Source organism: Dunckerocampus dactyliophorus, chromosome 15 (genome assembly GCF_027744805.1).
Source record: "Dunckerocampus dactyliophorus isolate RoL2022-P2 chromosome 15, RoL_Ddac_1.1, whole genome shotgun sequence".
In the NCBI taxonomy this organism is placed as follows: Eukaryota; Metazoa; Chordata; class Actinopteri; order Syngnathiformes; family Syngnathidae; genus Dunckerocampus; species Dunckerocampus dactyliophorus.
The window spans coordinates 7,284,171-7,303,513 of record NC_072833.1 but is presented as its reverse complement, the minus strand read 5'-3'; the positions used below and the strand labels follow the sequence as shown (position 1 = coordinate 7,303,513).

At 42.4% G+C, this 19,343-nt stretch overlaps 1 protein-coding gene across 1 annotated transcript in view; it reads right to left on the bottom strand.

Moving 5' to 3' along the window:
• The window catches only part of arid2 (AT rich interactive domain 2 (ARID, RFX-like)), a 29,774-nt gene extending 13,091 nt beyond the window's left edge, over nucleotides 1-16,683 (bottom strand). The window contains exons 1-4 of the mRNA XM_054800716.1: nucleotides 16,186-16,683; nucleotides 15,999-16,092; nucleotides 15,065-15,162; nucleotides 3,002-3,135 (exon numbers count right to left, since the gene is read on the bottom strand). Coding sequence (XP_054656691.1) covers nucleotides 3,002-3,135; nucleotides 15,065-15,162; nucleotides 15,999-16,092; nucleotides 16,186-16,277 — 418 coding nt within the window. The 5' untranslated portion in view covers nucleotides 16,278-16,683. The remainder of the gene's footprint in view (nucleotides 1-3,001; nucleotides 3,136-15,064; nucleotides 15,163-15,998; nucleotides 16,093-16,185) is intronic.
• Between the last annotated feature and the right edge of the window lie 2,660 nt (nucleotides 16,684-19,343).

Here is a 19,343-nt window from a genome sequence, read left to right as displayed (position 1 = left end):
ACAGAACAATTTTGGCGTTTAAAAAAATTTTTTTTTAGGGTTTTCTTTATAGTCCCTATTTATATAATAGATGTGTCCCGTTACATGCACTGTTAGCTCACACATGCAAGCTGCTTTTAAGCTGTTTTTCTCTCTTGCAGGGAATGATGTGCAGGGGAAAAAAAGACATGTGTGGTCATGTTTTACATAAGGATTGTGGATGATGGGCAAATTTCCCAAAAATGTGCAGTTTCCTTTAAGTTCAATGCTTTCCAAAAACAACAAAAAACAATCTTGTTAACGGGTCAGTGCATTTTCTATGCTAACACAGCAGCAGCAAACAAAGCACTTTCAGTGTACAGCTGCATACCTGAAGGAGGCAATCTAATCGGTTGCTGGTTTTTATGCATTTACATACCATTATGAACAGCGGGCATGATTTTATCAGCATTATTCAGCAACCTCAAGTGCTAGATGTGCAATTCACCACCAAAATGCTAGGAGCAGTGTTTTCTCTGACTTACAGTAGCTGTTTAGCTTCGGGTGCAGCTGTAAACAATGGTGACTGAAGCGACATTGAGTTGGTGTTGTAGCTTTGATGTTCTAAATTCTGGTGTTGGTGAATGCGCCTCACTGTGAATGTTATTGGGGGTTTAGGAGGAAGTGTTGTAGTTTAGAGTGTGTCAAGTTAAAAAGACTTGTGTGCAAGCTGAGCTGCATACTGTGTTGGAAGTGACCACAACCGTGACGCGGACTGCAGAGCTGTGATTGGTCATTTTTTTCTTTGAACATCATTTCTGGTTCATCCTTCTCGCTGAAGTCTCAGAAAGTAGGCTGCCGATTTTGAAGATCGGGTAATAATCGGCTTCCGCCACGAGATCGGGCCGATCCGGTTGCCGTATCAAGTTCGGAACTCTGAGCCACACTCCAACAAGGTAGGTGCACTAATGGGCCTCAAAGCTGGTTGTCACTCAACTCCCGTCATCCACAACAACAACAAAACGCAACACCACCATGCAGACATGTCCACGGTGTAATGTGGTGAAGTTAGTTTCACGTTGGACACTCGGTTACAGCGGTAGCTCCTCCTCACTGTGCCCGGACTGCTGTGTCATTGTGGGGTGAGCTTGCACGCAGTGGCGGAGCTACATGGTGGGCAACGGTGGCCGTGGCCACTCTTTGTCATTCTCCGGCCACCCCTCTGACCATCTAGACCACAGATGTCAAACACAAGGCCCGGGAGCCAGATGTGGCCCGCCACATCATTTTATGCGGCCCGCGAAACCCTTGGAATAATGCATGTCAATAATGCACTTCACCTCTGCCCTTCTAAATGTATTTGAGCTGTCATTTTGATAGAAAAATTGTACTGCATGCGGTTCTTCTAAACATCAGTATTGTCTAATCATGCAGCAAGATATTCCAAGCATTTTTCAAAAACAAATACTTGAATGTCTGCTTGTCACCATGACATTCTCACTTCACTTCTCATTTCGAAGCAAGTTATCCATCAATTTGTTAGTAGAAATATAATAATGTAATGCATGGGCAACTGTGTAATATTATAAGGTTATATTCATATTTAGATTCATATATACTGACAGTTACAAGTGGCCCTCTGAGGGCAGCCATAACTATGATGTGTACCTCACTGAAAATTAGTTTGACACCTCTGATCTAGACATTTCCGGTATCAACTTATTGCCACCCCTATCTGAGTAATAGTCTCACCTTGGCCACCCCAATCAAAACTTTCTGGCTCCGCCAATGCTCTTGGCAAGTCTGCACTAACATTGAAAGTACTCCCTTCCTCGCTGACAGTTCACCGCATCCCCCCCAGGGGGCCCACCCCACTATTTGAGAAGCACCAGTCTATGTGCCACCCCTTCACAGGGTTTTGTATTTTTAGTGTATTCCTGCCTGTGTCTGTCCTATTTATCAGTCAAAATGATTGCAGTGTAAAAGGTCATGGACGTAATACAATTAGTGATGGCCCAAGACTTCTACGCAATGCTGCATGTACTATGAACTAAACAATGGCGCTCCAATAATAAGGTCGCCTTTCAAAATAAGAACAAGATTGCGATATCACAACAGCACAACTATGACTGCAAAGTATGCTCCCGGTAGGATGCAAATAGCTTACCTGCATAAAATAGGTTTTCCTTTTAATGACTCAGTACTCAAATAACAAGAGCAGTCAGGAGCACTTCTGACACCCTTGTGATGTTGTGGGGTCAGCACAGCATGCACAGTGCACTGAAAAGCAACGAGCACTTGCAAATAAAATATGGAAGGCACTAATCTGAACGGCGGCAAACAGAAAACCAAGGAGCACTTCCCTTCCTCGTCCTTTCATCAATAATGTCTGTCAAGTTGCCTCAGAGCTGCTCAGCAGGAGCAAACATTCTGTGCACAAGAGACACTGCCAATGGTACGTAACAATTTACTTAAAAATATATACTCTCTCAGATGTGCTTTTGTCCAGAGGACACATGTTTTTTCCACCTTCTAAAAATGGATTTATCAATGTTATTCGTATAAGTAACTTCCACGCAATCCTTTATTGCGTGCCTGGTGGGCTTGGTTCCAACACGGCGGCAAAGTACTGCAAGGTAAACACCGCGCTGCAATAAAAGTGATAAGTAACATTCAATATGCCGCCGAGTGAGCTGCATGGAGGGCAAAAGGCTGAGGCGGATTCATCTAGAACTGGCATTTGAGATTATAAATACAAAGCAATCTCCATGTATATGATAATCTTCAAATACCGGGTTGAACGAGTCCGAAAATGCACAACATGCGTACGTCCTATGCCCAATGCGCTTAACAGAGCAAAGATGCAGTGATGTGACACTAATCACATCAGCATGAGGATTAACAGTGCAAGCAGTTTGTTAGGACACAAATACAAATTTAAATCTACCTGATGCAGAAGACATCACAAGAAGACGGGCGCTAAGCTCTACTGAGCTCAATAATCGTAATGCAAAAACCTTCCTAACGAGCATGCCAGGCCTACCTGATACAACATGTTGCTGGTAGTTGTAGGACGTGGGAATTGCGCCAACTGGAAGAGAGGTTTTGGGATTCCCCGGCTGCGCCTCGTCGTCATCCTCACCAAAGTGATGGACTCTCTCATACTTCTCCAAGTATCTGTGCAGGGACAAGGAAACAGAAATATGTTACTATGTGACTACATAAAAGAAATAAACAAAATGTTACAAACATACATCATGAAAAAAAGAAGCTAACCTCAGGAGTTTTCTGGAAAAAGCGGCTACAGCATGAATATTTTATATTCCCACCCAGCATTGGGGCACAAAAATCCCTTTCCCCAATCTCAAAAATGCCATTTCACTTGCAAGCTGCATTACAACCACACACAAGGACAAGTTAAAGATGGTAAAGCAACGCATACTGGATAATCACACCGGTCGAGACAAAAGACAACCATAGAAAAAAGGGAAGGAACAGATATAAATATTGAATGGAAAGTTAAGTCTGACAGACTGACTGAACTATGGTGCTTTCAATGACTCAAAATGTGAGAAACTGCGGGAAAACCTAAGCACTATGCCATGCGATATGACTGTTTTAGCAAGATGGGAGTTTAAAAAGCTCATGAAATCAGTAGCATGGGAGGTTAAAATAATGTAATGTCACAATTAATATGGCAAAAGTACCACATGACTGCCCATTTAATTCAATTAAAACGCCATGTTTACCTCCTATAGCTGTCAATGCGACCAAATTATTACATTTATACAGTTTGGTTTGTTAAAATTCATTCTCGGAAATGAAGTCAGGTTTTTTCGCTCAAATTTGGTGTGCAAGTGTACTCAAATGCTTCCTACCACTGCAGTAACTGCTGCACTTGTCTAATTGTATTGTGGATGAACAAGAGGTAACGTGAGATTAAGTGCTATTTAATCAAATATACATTCAAGGGGTTATTTGAGCGACACCATGTGCAATCACAAGCTTTTCAGAGACTAACATTTAACAGAAGCCTTTGGCAGAAACGTGAACTGGCTAAAAAGGAGCATACTTCATGCAACAAATGCATCCTCCGAACATTTGCTCGGAAATTGGGAAACATGAGCAATGAAGTCATTCTTTCGCCCCATGATAAAGTAACGTAATCTCTTCAGAAGGACCTGCATTCTCTCCAAAAACACACACACACAAACACAATGTTAAATACCTCTGCGGTGAGAGTGTGGTGAACCCTGCCTGTGTGGCCGTGAGTCACCCGACCAGCCAGTGGCTGTTACTGAATGAGGCCCCCGCTTGTTCATCATCATGGCCGAGGTAATCCCCCGTCCGCTGGCTGCCGGGTGACACACTTGACTATAAATATATGGCGCTAGTAGCGGAGAGAAAGGAGAGAGCGAGCAAGGCGAGCGGGAGAGATAGGACCAGACTCCCGAATGCAGCGTCATCAACTGCTGTCTGACCAAAAGCAGATAATGGCTATACTGTAGATGGGTGGGAGCATTTTTAAGTGAGGGGGGTCAGCACGCATCCTATTTCATACATACATGATGATCCTAATATTAGGGCCCCCACTACCCCAAAAAGTTTGACCTCTTTAAAAAGGTGCTTCTAATGGCAATTGTGAAAAAGCATCAGTAGGGTACACAAAATCCTCCTTAACGCTCCGATCAGCTTTGCAGCTCAGGTTGGGCAGATTGATCCAAATAGTGTTCGTATCGATAACAAGAGCAGTATCAGCATTGGTGGGATCAATACTGGCGTGATTACTTTCCAGTTTTAGTCTATTTTCACAAATATCTGAGTGGGTTTTTTTGTTGTGTTGTTCATTTTCTCCAGGTACTCCAGCTTCCATGTTAGGTTAATTAGAGAATCTAAATTGTCCACAGGTGTGAAGGTGAGTGCGGTGTTTCCTATACAGTTATTTGTGGCAGCCGGTCACAAATTAATTTGGTGCTACCAGTCAGGTGGCAGTATGGATCGTTCCAAATTCCCATATGATATGCATTAAAAGTGAAAGACAGGAAGTGTTTCTTGCGTCATGCAATTATGTGGTAATCAAAAACAAGTGATCACAAAATGCGTAGTGTAAGCCACAGGAAAGAAGATGCAGGCACGCAGGGTACCTCCACAAACCCTGGGAACTTGCATTACCACCGCAGTCAAAGGCAAGTGCAGAAGCCTCCACAAGCATGCAGCCCAGCTTTTGACTAGCGACGGTGCTAAGATGATGCCATTTGGAGACACTCTTCTGTCTTTTGGTAACACTTCTCGATGAAATGTTTCCCAAGTGCGGCCCGGGGGCCATTTACGGACAACGGCTCGTTTTTTGTGTGCTCGTGACACATTGTACAAATTAAATAAGCATAAAAAACACATAAAAAATGGAAAAAGAGCAAAAATGCACTCTGTAATGAGAAAAGCCTTTTTAACCTCCCCCCCCTTTCTTACATAAATACATGCAAATGCCAATTAGGCAAGTAAAACGATGGTGTCATTTACACAACCCCCCCCTCCTAGTGCACCACAAATAGATTACAGGTCTGTGGGAAACACTTGCGTGTGAATGGTTAGTCTACATGTGCCCTGCGACTGGTTGGCCACCAATCAAGGGTGTACACCGCCTCTCGCCCAAGTCAGCTGGGATAGGCCCTAGCTCACATACTGTATGACCTTAATGAGGACAAGCACTATGGAAAATTGATGGAATTTATGTAATAAAAACGGGAATAATTGTATTTTTTTTATATTGTTCCATTGTCTTATATTGTTGAATTGTTTGATTAAAAACGCTTTTTTGTTTGCCAAAAATCTATGTTGTATGTTTTATTCTGAATATAAACATGATCAACAAATTAATGGCAAAATAAAATAAAATCGCAAAATCATTCATTCAATATCAAATTTCTAGTAAAAAGTATCCGTATTTGCAATAGTCGCTTTGTGTTTGGGATTGGATCAATACCAAGGGTATTTTGAAGTACAGTGTATTGCTGACTGAAGTATTGCCCAGCCCTAGTGGAAGCACATCAAAAGTCAAACATAAAAAGACAACACTTTGGGGCTGGTTTTATTGATGGCAAATAAATATTAAAAAAAGGATATAGTTTTATTTCAATGGCCTCACTTCCTGTTTCATCAGTCACTCATGTAAATCTGCCTCTGTTTAAAAACAGCAATGGATGGCAATTGACAAGCAAAAACCCCTTTAAGTTGTTTAAAGTCACCTGAATCACTCAAGTGCATTAAGTCCTGGCTTTGAGTCAGCATCTGCTCCCTATGCCCCCTTGTATGTTTGAGTCCGCTGCCCCCTGCTGGATGTGCATACAAACATGCAAAACACACCCGTTTCTAAACTCTGGCTGATAAGAGATTTTTCAATAATGCCAGCATTGGTTTCAAGTGATGATTGATTAATATTTTACAATGGAGACAACTTGACAGCACAGCACAAAATTCACAACCCTGTCAGGGAGCCCATTACGCAGTCAAATAACTCCAAGCACTTGTGCTAAATACTGATTTTGGTGCTCTGAATGTACCCCCGTGACTTTCACTGATAACGTATGACAGGCGCATACGCATGGAAAGGTCAGCGCACAAGACGGTACTAATACCATCGGAGTCTTTTACAGCTGCAAACATCCGCATCACAGCGCGCAGCTTTATCCACCAATCCAAGGGCTTGCTTGGAGCGAAAAAAAACCCCATTTCTTTCACAACAGCGCAAGTTTTACATGGTGACTGTTGAGGAGGGGGAAAAAATGCTCTTTTTATGTGGTGCATGTCGTTAGACATTAAAGCAAGTGCTGACAATTGCATTTTCTAAAAATGATCCTTTTCCCCTTCCATCTAGTCCGACTGATTCATAACAATGTGGTTCTGACCTTCTCCTTGACAGCATAACTGTTTGACCACAGCCTTCTGCCATAGAATTTATAGCTATTGTTCGCTAAAAGCTCACGAACATAAGTATCAAGGGATGATTTGTGCATTTGCCCATAGCAACAAAAAGTGGCAAAGGAGCCGCTCTGTGAAGTTCAAGGCATATCTGTCAATCTTCTGGACGGCAAGGAGACAGGTGAAAGAGATGAGGCTGTAAGTGCTAGCCGACACCGCCTCTGGGCAGGTCGAAATTCAAACACCAAAAAGCCTCTAGAAAGTTCTCCTAGCTATACTGGTGGACATGAGCTCATCTTTATCCACAACTGCTCCTCATCAGAAGATCCCTACAGTCAACAGCAGGCTGATGGTTAGGGGGGGAATACAGATGATGCAAACCAAGTCAAAAGCCACATACAGTAAATCCTGCAATTAACCTCTCCTGAAGTTAAACAAAAGGGTCTCCAATAGTCACCAGTTGCATGGTCTACAAAAGCAAATAACCACCGGGTTCACTAACCAGCACCAAGTCCAAAAGCATTGGCATTAACAACTGTGACTGTAGACAACCTCCCGTTGTAGACAACCTCCCGATGTAGTTTGGCTGTAACTTTGCTGTTTGTGTGAGACTCATGTCAATTGTTTACAAGAAACTTGTAATCGGTATTAATGCTGGCTGGCCATTTGGTCGATTACCGCTATTACGACATTGGTTCTGTTGCTACTGTGAAGTGCAACATACTATTTTACTGTGCATTTCAACTATGTTTCAGTCACAAACCGGAATCATGGGGAAATCTGGGTATAATATCACATGCCACATTATAATCTTATTTTATTTTTTATTTTAGACTGAAGTCCACATGTATGATTCTATTCACCATTAATATTCATTTCGAAAAATTGGCACTGTCTTCAGGTTTCTGACAGGCTAGGACAACCTTAGATTCATGGTTATAGCACTACCTGTTGCTGTGGCACGCACACGGCAGCCTGTAAACGCGCCTGTATGGATAGAAATTTTTAAAACGCTGTTTCCATGAATAAAAATTAGGAATGTCCAATAATGGCATAAAAATGAGATATCGGTATCAATGACGTCATGCTCCACACAGGCAACAAGCTTGCCAGCTCAATACGTCCACACACGGAGTAAGCCTGTTCACATTCGAAAAGACGCTATTTGCCGCGTCAGGTTCTTCTGTCAAGGACAGTCGTTTTGATACTGTGCCTCAGATAAAGGACAGTTTGGGACTGAAAGTGTATTACCGGAGGGTGCTTCTACCATTAGCTGTCCCAACTTAGTTTTCCTCGACCCAGACTAGGGAAAACACCAACACTGACGCACATGGAAATAAACAAAAAATCAAAAACCCAGAACACTTTCAACTGTGGAAAACCTTACAAGAATATAAGTTTTCATGCCAATTTCAAGGCTAGCTAAAACAGGGACTGCTGCACACTTGTCTTGTATCTTGCAGGCTCTGCATAGATGTGTCAGTGTCAATCACTGCCAGTAAAACAACACATCTGTTATGGCTGAGTTTTTTTTTTGTTTATGTGTGTTATAACAGATGCTCAATGAACTGCTTGTCAACAAGCGGATGCAGTTCTAGATTCCGAAGCTGGTATAGTGCCAGCCGACAGTGCTTATTCTTTAAATATTGAAAAACTCAAGTATACTGTACATGTATGTAGTAACAATTAGGGCTGGGAATATCTCATCACGATACAATTTAATTTGCGACACATGGCTCACGATAACAATAATATCTCGGTACGGTGATAGGGTGAAACAAAACCAGAAATTTATTTCATAGTTGCAGCTTTCAGCTGGGATAGGCTCCAGCTTACCGGTGACTCCAATGAGGACAAGAGGTACATATAATGGATGGATATTTTGCAGCATGTTTTAACATAATACAACCAGCAATGGTGCAAAAACAATGAGACGGTTTTAGTGCAACATACCTGTAAAACAGGCTCTTATTTTAGGTGTCTGACACACAGTGGCACTGTTTTAAACTCAATCAGAAAACACAACATCTCATTGCTCTCAAGTGCATCAAATCTATTAAGTACAAGCATAACAAAACTGAATATTTAGGGTAGTATAGTAGTAGTGACCCAGCCCAGGGTGTACCCCGCCTCTCACCCGAAGACAACTGGGATAGGCTCCAGCATACCCACAACCCGAGTGAGGACAAGCAGTACAGAAAATAGATGGCTGGAACGTAGTAGTGACGTAATCACCGGACAGAGACAGACAATGACCCGGATAAGGTTGAGCAGCATGTTCAATATGTTCAACGTTCACAATAAACAATTTAAACTAAACACACGTCTCTCAAATGACCAACTATTAACAACACAAAATCAATGAATGTTATTGTTGTGAATATTTCTTTTCTTCACTTTCCTGTGCGTCCATGGTAAGCATGCACTGATCAATTGGCCCGATTTCCTTCATTTTTGGGGCGCATCGGCGATTAACCGATCCTTACAGATGAAACCGATCTCATCTACCTCCGCAAACGTCTAAAAGTCAGCCAGTGTCCCCTTTTGTTCTGCCACAGTGACTGGCTAGCAATCGAGCTAGGGCTAAAGCTAAAGCTAGTCAGAGCAAAGAGCTGTTAGTGCTTATGAGCAGTAAAAAGGGCAAAGCTGCTATGAGGAAAATTATGGAGTTCATGGCATTGGACGGCAGATTTTTTAAAATTATTTTAGAATGAGAATAAAGATTTTTGCCTACATGTGTGAGTAACTGTCCCCAACTCTCACAGAGCAAAACACACTTTTTGATTACGTATCGGTAGGATATACATGACCCGAACATTGGGGGGGGGGATCTGAAACAGGTCACATATGAGCCAAATGTATAATTTCCAAATGTATCATTGCCAGTGTTATTTCATTGGATTCTTATTTGTAAATTTATTCAGACCAACGTGTCTTATTTGTTGATGGGAGAACAAGTATTTTAGTTGACTACTGGTCAGGATTTTTTAATGACTTTTGTTGAGACAAAATGTTTAAAATAAATATGGCAGGCTCTATAACTTACATCTTACATTGCAATATTTGTCTTATTTTTCCATAGTGTTTGTGAAACGCATCCAGTGGCATCACAGTGAAAAAAGCATAATGTGTTTATTAATTACACAAGATATGACCTGAGAATAGTTTGAGGCAAGAGATGCTGCCTATATCGGCATCAGAAATAAAGTTCTGGACAATATCGGTATATCAAGTATCGATAAGAAAGCCAATATCAAGCAGCTCTAAAAAAATATATCGTTTACTAATGTTTCACATTAGTAAGCATTCCAGACAGGTAACATGGATTATAGAAGAACTTCAGAAATGGTGTGGAAAATTAGCACACTGACAATCAGAAAAGGTCAACAAATGTGTCTACAGCTTGTCAGTCAGTCGATAGAGTGCCTCTGTTTAGAGGAAAGGTCTGATATGTTGTCTAATGCAGGACCTACTGTATATAAAATATGGAGCTTTGCTTTTTTACATTTGAGAAAGCTGGTCATTTGCATTTGTGCAAAAGTGGTGCAGCGTTTAAAGCAGGAAAATGTGTGAAATCTGCTTAAAATTTTAGTTAAAGGCAAACAGGAATGAGCAAATTCAAGGGACAATTAATTTAATTGCTTGTGGGGGTCATGAGAATGTGGAGGCCTTATGGTGGGTAGTCAGAGGTCACAGATGGGTGCAAAACTTGCATGTACATGCAGTGTTAGCTAAGGGCCAATATTAAAATAAAACATTGTCATACTGAGAGGAGCACTGTTAATTTAAGAGCATCTGTTCGCCACGCATAAAAAGAAACAATATGCTGAGCTTAAACGTGTGAAACTCTTTGCTGCGTGAGCACAAAAGATGATGCAGTCACTAAAATATTATATATTATATACAGTATATTTTTTTGAATCTAGCTTTTTGGCTGATGTTGCCACAGGCAAACACCTGCAAAATGGTTACAGGTCAAACGTCTCTTGCACGCACGCACGCACGCACGCACGCGCACGCGCACACACACACACACACACACACACAAGCAAGCAAAGACTGTGTAATGCACAGGCATGCTTGCTGTTTGTTGCATAAAACCAGAAAGGCATGTGCACAATTTATCCCAACAAACATCCCTCAATTGTTAGAGTGTTCCCTCGCTACATCGCAGTTCACCTTTCGCGGATTCTCTGTTTCACGGTTTTTAAGTGCAATTTTGAATATATTTTTTAACAGCCTATGAACGCACATTGAGTTCTGCGTCCTTAGAGCGATCTATCGGTGGCTCTTTTGTACGTGTCTGTTATTGTATTTACTACTGCTACCAGTAGAGGGTGTTGTATACTCATGTTGAAGACGTGTGCAGCTCCACCTAGTCCGTGTGTTTAGTGCCTGTACAGCAAGTAGGAACCCAGCAGACAACAGCCAGCCAAATATAAAATAAATAAATATGAAGATAACCCGCCCATTGTGTTCTGCGTCCTGATTGGCTGTAGACCATTGTCAATCACTCCTTCGTGCCGTCGCTAGCAAACTGCAAACTACATGAGCTGCTTCCTAACCGCCAATGAACAATAGTAGTAGTAGAAGCAGCAGCTAATCTTTGGTTCAAGTAGTAGGACTATGACGGCAGTAGCAAAATGTTTTAACAAGGATACAAAAATGCTACATCCGAACGACGCCAGGACGAGACACGGTCAGAGCAGTGAATATTGTGTCCAATCTAGTAGAGCATTAAAATTCAAACCAAACTTGAACTTTCACAGTGTTTAAAATGTGAGAAAATGTTATTGCCTGTCTGCAAAAAGTGTATGAAGTGTATTGTGAGGGGTGTTACAGCCTTAAAACATAATTGTTGGCTACTACGCGGATTTCACTTATTGTCGGCTATTTTGGGACCCTATCCCCCGCGATAAACGAGGGAACGGTGTACTCGTGCCATGAAAGACAATACTATTAGACTACTGACAATCACTCAGTTTCAGTAGATATTACAGTTGAAAAAGCAAGGTCTGATGCATTCTTGCCTGCATTTAATGACAGTTGAAAATGGTTCACAACGGGTTGACATGACAGACCACTGCACAGCAAAATACTCCATCTAAAACAAGACATTAAAACTGTTCCCAGTGTGCGCCATGTGCTCGAGCCCCATCAGGATAAACAATAGACAAGTTTGAGCTACCAGCGGTCTGAGCACGTGGTTCCTAGATGTCAGTGCCTTCTGGGATTGCTTCCCTCCCACTGAGGGCACGGTGGCGGCAGACGAGGTTCAACCAGCGTAACAGTCACCTGACTTGTCCTCAAGTTTACAATTTCAGAGACATCAACGACCTCATTTGTCAGCATGTTTTATTCATGCTAAAATAAAACATTTTGAAGAAAAATCAAGACAGGATTGCTCTGTGAGGGTTTAGCTCTAAAGTAAATAAAAAAAAAAAAAATCATATGAAACTAATTATGGCCAACAAAACCGACGAGATGTTAAACATCTTGGCTGAAATGCATCCAAAGAATCGCTATCAAACAAACCCATGGTGAACCACATCAGTTTAGGAAGCAGAGTGCACTACTCTGCAGCTGCTGCAGCACTCTCACACTTAGGGAAACGGATATGTCCAAATAAGCATATAAAAGCGTTAGGATGTTATATTGTAATACTTTATATGCTATGAAGGCTGCTGAGTCATTAAAAAATCATGGGATAGTGGCCATGGCAATGCAGCTGTGATGACTTTTATTGGGGCTTTAATAACGAGCAGCTCTGTTTGGAACCGTTTTATTTAGGAGGCACTCTCACAGTCTCCTATGTCTTCTACATCTTTTGAGAACACCTCAAACATTCTTGCATGATCGGCAGTCCTTCAAATGAGCACTGCACCTTCTCTGGGGTCTCGTGTCAAAAGCAGCCCCTCAACGACTTGAAAACGAGCTGAAGAAATGTCTCTGGCAAGCTTCTCACTCATTACCGCCCGACATTCACATATCAAATAGACAGTGAACTTCAGTGACTGCTTATTGCTCTGCGGTGAGCGGAAAGCGCTGCTGACCGGATTGTCCGTTCAGATGAAAAGAAGACTACAACAGAAAAGCCACACACGGTTTGATCCCCTGCAACACTTGTCTTCAAACAGGAGATGGCAAGGAATTCTATTCTTGCAAAATAACTCTGAAAGGACATAACAGGTTACTTGATGGTGTCTTGACGCTACTAAAGCCAAACGGAGCAGAGGCACGGTTGATTCAGTTATTTTCTAGCCATGCAGGGCCAACATGACACCCAGTAAGAAGTTGAAGTACATGCATGCACACCTCCACTACGGCACAACACATCTGCATTATTCTGCTGGCATTCAAACAGGAGTCCAGAACATATCATTAAATTTCTACCCAAAAAAAGTAAAGAAAATAGCCAAAATCTAACTTGAATCCAATTCAAGACAAACTTTTTCAATGATTCTAAAAAGATTCCAGCACATCTTAAAAACCTCAAAGCAGCTCCTAGTTACACACATGGCCATTTAACTGACTACCCAAAGTTAACCCCTGACGTTAGCAAACATCAACAAAGCATTTAGAGAAAATTTCCCATATGCCAGACGACAACCTCTACCCTGGATGAGGGCCAAAGGGGACCCTTACCCTGCGGTGATTATATTATAGGTGAAAGAAAAGTGAATTTTGGGACCATACACAGTCAGCAAAAATGTGCAGCAATCATTCACTGTCTGCCACAACTTCCTTTGATAAAAATCAACAAATTAGCTCCAACGGCTGTTGTGACATGAGAATGATATATTCTGCACGCAGGCTTCCCTCAGCTGTCAGCCTGTGTTTGCTGCTCCCTATTTCACCACCCCACAGTATTTAGGGAGCAACAGAATTTGACAAATGAGCACAAGTTGGCCACTTAAGGTCATTATATCTTGCAATCAGTCACAAAAGACGGCGTGGCTCGGTGTGCAGCACATGCAAAATATGTCCTAAGGCCTACAAGTTAGGAGGGTGCGCTCACACTTGTCAGTTTTGGTCTGGTTAAAACAGACTATAGTCTGGTTGCTCTACTAGCTGTGTGAACGCAGTCCAGCACCACTTGCGAGATGCACCCCGCTCCATCTGTCAGTGGACTCTAGTCCTGAGAGAGGGAAGCATCAACCGCACCAAAACACTGAATACGCGTCTCCCAAATAGAGAGCTGAGTGAAAATCATCACAAAAAAAAAAGATTTAAGTAGAAGCCAATAAGCTTAAATACAGAAATTAAACATTCCTGGTTCTTCTCAATCAAGGGATTGGTGTTACTCGCCATCTCATTGTAGCAAATGTCGAGGACACTTTTTGACTTCTTTATGCAATTTGTATCCTATGTTACAGCTCAGCTGGTAAAATGTCACCTTGTACAAAAATCTGCCATAGTAAAGAAAGTCCTATGATCGAATGTGACCAAGACGACGTCCTGTTGGTTTGGCCGTTTGGGGTCGTGGGACAATGTATGTGTCACATTGGCTGTCCAATTGAGGCACGACTTTATGCATACAATTAACTGACACCATTAGTTGGTCCGTGTACAAAAATACAAGTGTGAATGCAAACCAGACCACCTAATATCTTTTTTTGTGAGCGCACCCTGCGCCATCGGTACGGTACTTCCACAGAAGACACTGCCTGCTTCCAAGTGCCATTTAGACATGCTCGCCTGTCTCCTTCAGTCACACTAAATAGAAAGCGGTTTAAATCGAGGTTTGTCTCCACAAGTAGCACTGAGCGTCTGCCGTTTCTCCCTAGTAAAAAGCTGATGTGCATCTGTGCGCTTAGAAGGAACTGAGAGCAGCTGTATACAGCATGAGCGGAGGGGGGTAGAATAGCTGCGAGACTTGGGGCACCTTGCAAAGTAGGCATTTAGGGGTGTTCTCCCGCAGACAGGTGGCAACTCAAGCAAAATGCCAGACTCCCGTCACTTGCAGCTGACTAGTGTTGATGCATGAAACACAGCATGAAAACAAATGTGTTCCAAAACTATGCACAGCACATTGATTTACCTCATAGATACTCTGTATTATGGGAGTTAAAAGAGAGCCCCCCTGCATGATGTCATGACACATTCTCACCATAAAGCCACTGGTTCCTTGCAAGCAAAAAAACGACTCTTGTAAACATTCCCACATGCTGCCTGGGAGGCTACTCACCGAAGGTAGTACTGTTTTAAAGCGAATGCAGCGTTGGAGCAACTCCTTGGGAAGTTAAACTCCTCTCCGAGCTCAATCCATTGGTTTTTGTCAGACACCTGAAATGAGGGAAATGAGTGTTATAAAGGAAGCACAAAAACAACTAAAACAACACCTGTAAGGAGAAAAAGAGCGGCAACCATCTGGTGCTCTACCTAAACGTCCCCCTCCCCACCATAAGGGGTAAAAAAAATCAATAACTTGTTAAAACTGCTTGGCAAAACTACATAATAATGACAGTAACAAATAAAACACAATACACTGAATATTGTGTGTATGTTAACGCGGTGGGAGACTTCACGTTTCAGTTGAGGCTAGTTAGCAACACAGCTAACAGGGCTAACTTGACTTTTCCTCCATGCTAGTTGTGGACACAAACGACGCCAAACTCCCACCAAACTGTATCCGCCGGCGGGGTGAGAATGTGTTACTTTGTGTTAATACGTTTATTTGTGGTTGTACTGGATAGAGTTAACATTATTCACTATGCGGGGCCTATGAGGCCTGCATTTTGTGAGCAGCCATGAAGCCGAGGAAAATGGCGAGGAAAGGGGGGGTTCCAAAAAATGAAGCTTTCCGTGCTAGCAAAGTGTCTACAAGCGCTCCGGAGTGGGGGTTCCGTTCGTCCTCCGTGGCAATCGATGTTAAACGTGCCCGCTAATTTTGAGCGGCTCCAAGTGGAGAGCTCACACACACACACTCACTCACTCACAACAACACAACAGCACATTGCAATAGAGATACATGGCAACACTAGCACAAGGCCAACAACGACCCACTAACGTCTTTCTGTTGGTGGTGGGGGTTTCCACTTGTCCCGGGAGTTGCAGAGTGGTCCACATGCAGCAGCGGTGTGTGTGTGTGGAGGAAAAATCCACTTTTAGTTCCCACTCACCTTAGCAAATCCACCTAAAGAGACGACTCTGATGTAGAGAGCGCTCAGGTCCAGCTCTTTCCCACCCACGATAGGAATCTTCTTAAACGGTGATCTGCGGGGGGATAACGTCAGAAATGAGCACAAAATGTCTCCCGGTGACACTTGAAGTGTCGGTTTTAAAGTTAATGAAGAATAAAAGACGCACCCTCTGCTTTGGTGGAATTGCCGCAGCTCGTCCAGGAAAGCCTGTCCTTTCCGCCGCTGATCTGGAAGGTTTTTCCCCGTCGAATTTGCCATCGTTTGAACGGTTAAAGCCCACTTCGCTCGCTTCCTAAGACGCCAAGGATCCCATACTCCGCCGGCGCTCAGTCATTCGCGAAGCTGAGTGTGTTTTTTAAAAAAGTTAAATAAGCTGATAGCAAGAAGAGCGGGGAAGCTCGCTAATAAAGACTGATGCACACAGCAAGCAAGCGATTCAACCCGGACTAAGTTGCAACGAATAGTCCCAAATACGACCGATCTAGCGGCAGATTCGGCGCGCCATGGCGGAAGGTGCCGGATTAATGCGTTTGGTCGCGGTTGTATTCGTTTGGAGTGGTTTGACAGTGTGGTACGGACGCGGCTCCGAGGCTATCGCACACACTGTAGAGCGGCAGAGGGATCCTGTTCTGAGACAAAAAGATGAGAAGGCCGCGGAGAGGCCGGCCCTGCCATGCGTGCAGCGCCCTCTGTGGCCACTGGCCGCACTGCATCCCGGGCCAGGGCAGAGCCGGTGGCGGAACAATAGCGACTGTTTTCTTTTTTAGGGACCGTCTGACAAATTGTCTATTGCAAGTTTTTTTTTGTTTAAATAAATATGACATAATGTCAGATATGCTAATTGTATGGAAGAGAATATATTTTACAGTTTAATTAAATGTGGGGAGAACGTGCAAGTCAGTACAATTTTAAACACTTTAATCTAAACAAGTTCACTAGTTATCATGTCTATCAATATACCGCAGCTAACATTTTGTATTCCTGTTTTAGGGACACACATAAAAAAAAGTAACGCAGGTGTAAGCCGGTAAACATTTTTGCTGTCAGTTTTTAGTTTAATGTCTAGTAGTGCTTTGTGTTTTAATGCTATTACATGTGTTATAGTTGCGCTAATAATCTCCAGGGGATGCTTGGAAATTACCCCCCGATCCCTTCGCTGTGTAACTGCCAAGCATATCTTCTTGATGGGGTTACATTCAACCATTACACGTACCCCTTTGCTCAATGAAAAACCTGTCACAAAATGGCGGAGACGTACGTTAACAGACCCCATTTTGAGGAATTGACATCAGACGGCGGCAGAGTAAATGCGTCGCCGTGTTGTGTTTTTGGGGGGTCGAAGATCGCGGAGCTTGTGTGTTTTTTACGGGAGTTCACCTCTGTTTGGACTCCCCACGCCCGTCTCCCGAATTCTGGGCTAATGAGTTCGCTGCGTGTTAGCTTGGTAGCTTAGCGTGCTAAGCTAACTCACTTTGCTAACAACTGAGCCGCTGTGAGCAGGTCGGCTTAATCCTATTATGTGTTGTCTAATGTAATTTAACGGCGTATTACTGTTATTTGTTGTATTTAATATCCAGAGTATATTTAAATACCATTTAGTTGCACAGCCGTAACATACGCTAGCACCATCATCGTTAATGTAGCTGCATGATAATAGCAACGGGGTAACCGACATTCTCACAGATTTATAGTTAATTTATATGTTTATAATAAGCTTAAAGTCCTGTAACTATAAAATGACTACCAAGCTAGTTTACATTGCTTGAGTGTCGCGTGTTGCAAGCTAATGTTAGAAGCTAACGTGCTAGTTAGCCATATGTGTGCGTGTTTACTTTGCTCTTTCTTCATAGTTGCAGTTTTACCTTTGGTATAGCGCGCTTGTTAAAGCTCGTATAGCGGTAATAATTATTATAAACAATGGCGCTAGTAATAGCATAGCCTTATTGCTAACGTTAGCCAGCATGTGTCATTGTGTTGATGCAGGTGTGTAGCTAATGCACTGGCCAGATTATGTGAGAAAGTGTTGTTAATTAAACCCATCCAATGTGAATTTGTATCTAATGTCTTACCTTTTGATTGACAAGTTAACTTGTATGTGACATTTTCGTCATTTTGTGCCTTTGTTTACGTATCTGTCACCACACAATGCATCTGTTCATAACAGCCAAATGCTACAATAAATATCTACTGTAAATATTTGACATGTACTGTATGTCATTCGAAATTTTAAAAAACGAGTTTTTGATGCATAACTTTGCAGATATTGTCTTATATTTGTGCAATTTGCACATATACCGCTTAACCACATTACATGACATGTCATTCTAGTAAGACAACGCAAGTACAGTGTAGTTATAGTATATGGAGGAACGGGAAACTACACTTTGGATACAAAGCCAGGGTGAATGTGCCGTCAGTTACGCCATCACACAAGTGGTCTTCATCTGAGTTGACAGTGGCATATGGCGCAAATGGAGCAAAATACTACCAAGCTGCCTCCAAGCACGGAGACAAAAGAGCCCAGTGGGACGCTAACTGGGTGTAACGTGCTTACACGTTCCTGTTCAGGTCTGGGACAGAGGAGGCATCAAGTGGAGCATGAGTCCCTCTAGTGACCGTCTAGAAAACTGCAGGTTGCCCTGGGATGAACACAAGGCTTGGTTTATCTCCATTAAGGGCTCATCCAATGGATTATGGCTTCACCTTGTGGCATTCGGGGGAAATAACATAAAACAACGTGGGAATTATTCATTTTAGTGTTCACATTAGTTTGAAGCATGTTTTTGATAAATTGACAAAATACCTGGAAGTTCATACATTTGAACGTGTTTCATCGCCAATGTCTGATTGTGACACCTGATCCTATTTTTTTATTAAAATAATTATTGTGACCCACGGTGACATCTTCTAGTTAAATATTATTTATTGAACTTTAGTGTCACATTGATGCAGTTATTGGAAATTGGATAACGCTGCGTTATGGATGGCGCTTGGTGACCTTTGAGTCTCGTCCGCAAACTATATATAACATTGCCGTGTAGTTGCAGGTCTTCACCACTAGATGACGCATCAGTTCAATGTTTTGGGCTAGCTGAGTGCAGTGGTGTCTTTAGGATGAATTTTAAATTAAAATTGCGTCTGAAATTCGTTTTTTTAATGTTGTGACCTGGAAAAAAATACATTGAATACGAATTCATTCATTAAATGGTTTGTGTAATTATGTGCACGTTTTCGCACTTTCAGTGAAATTGTTAAATACTATCGCCCCTTTGTTATGTAGTTACGTGTTTTGACCACTAGATGACGCTTCAGTTCAATGTTTCG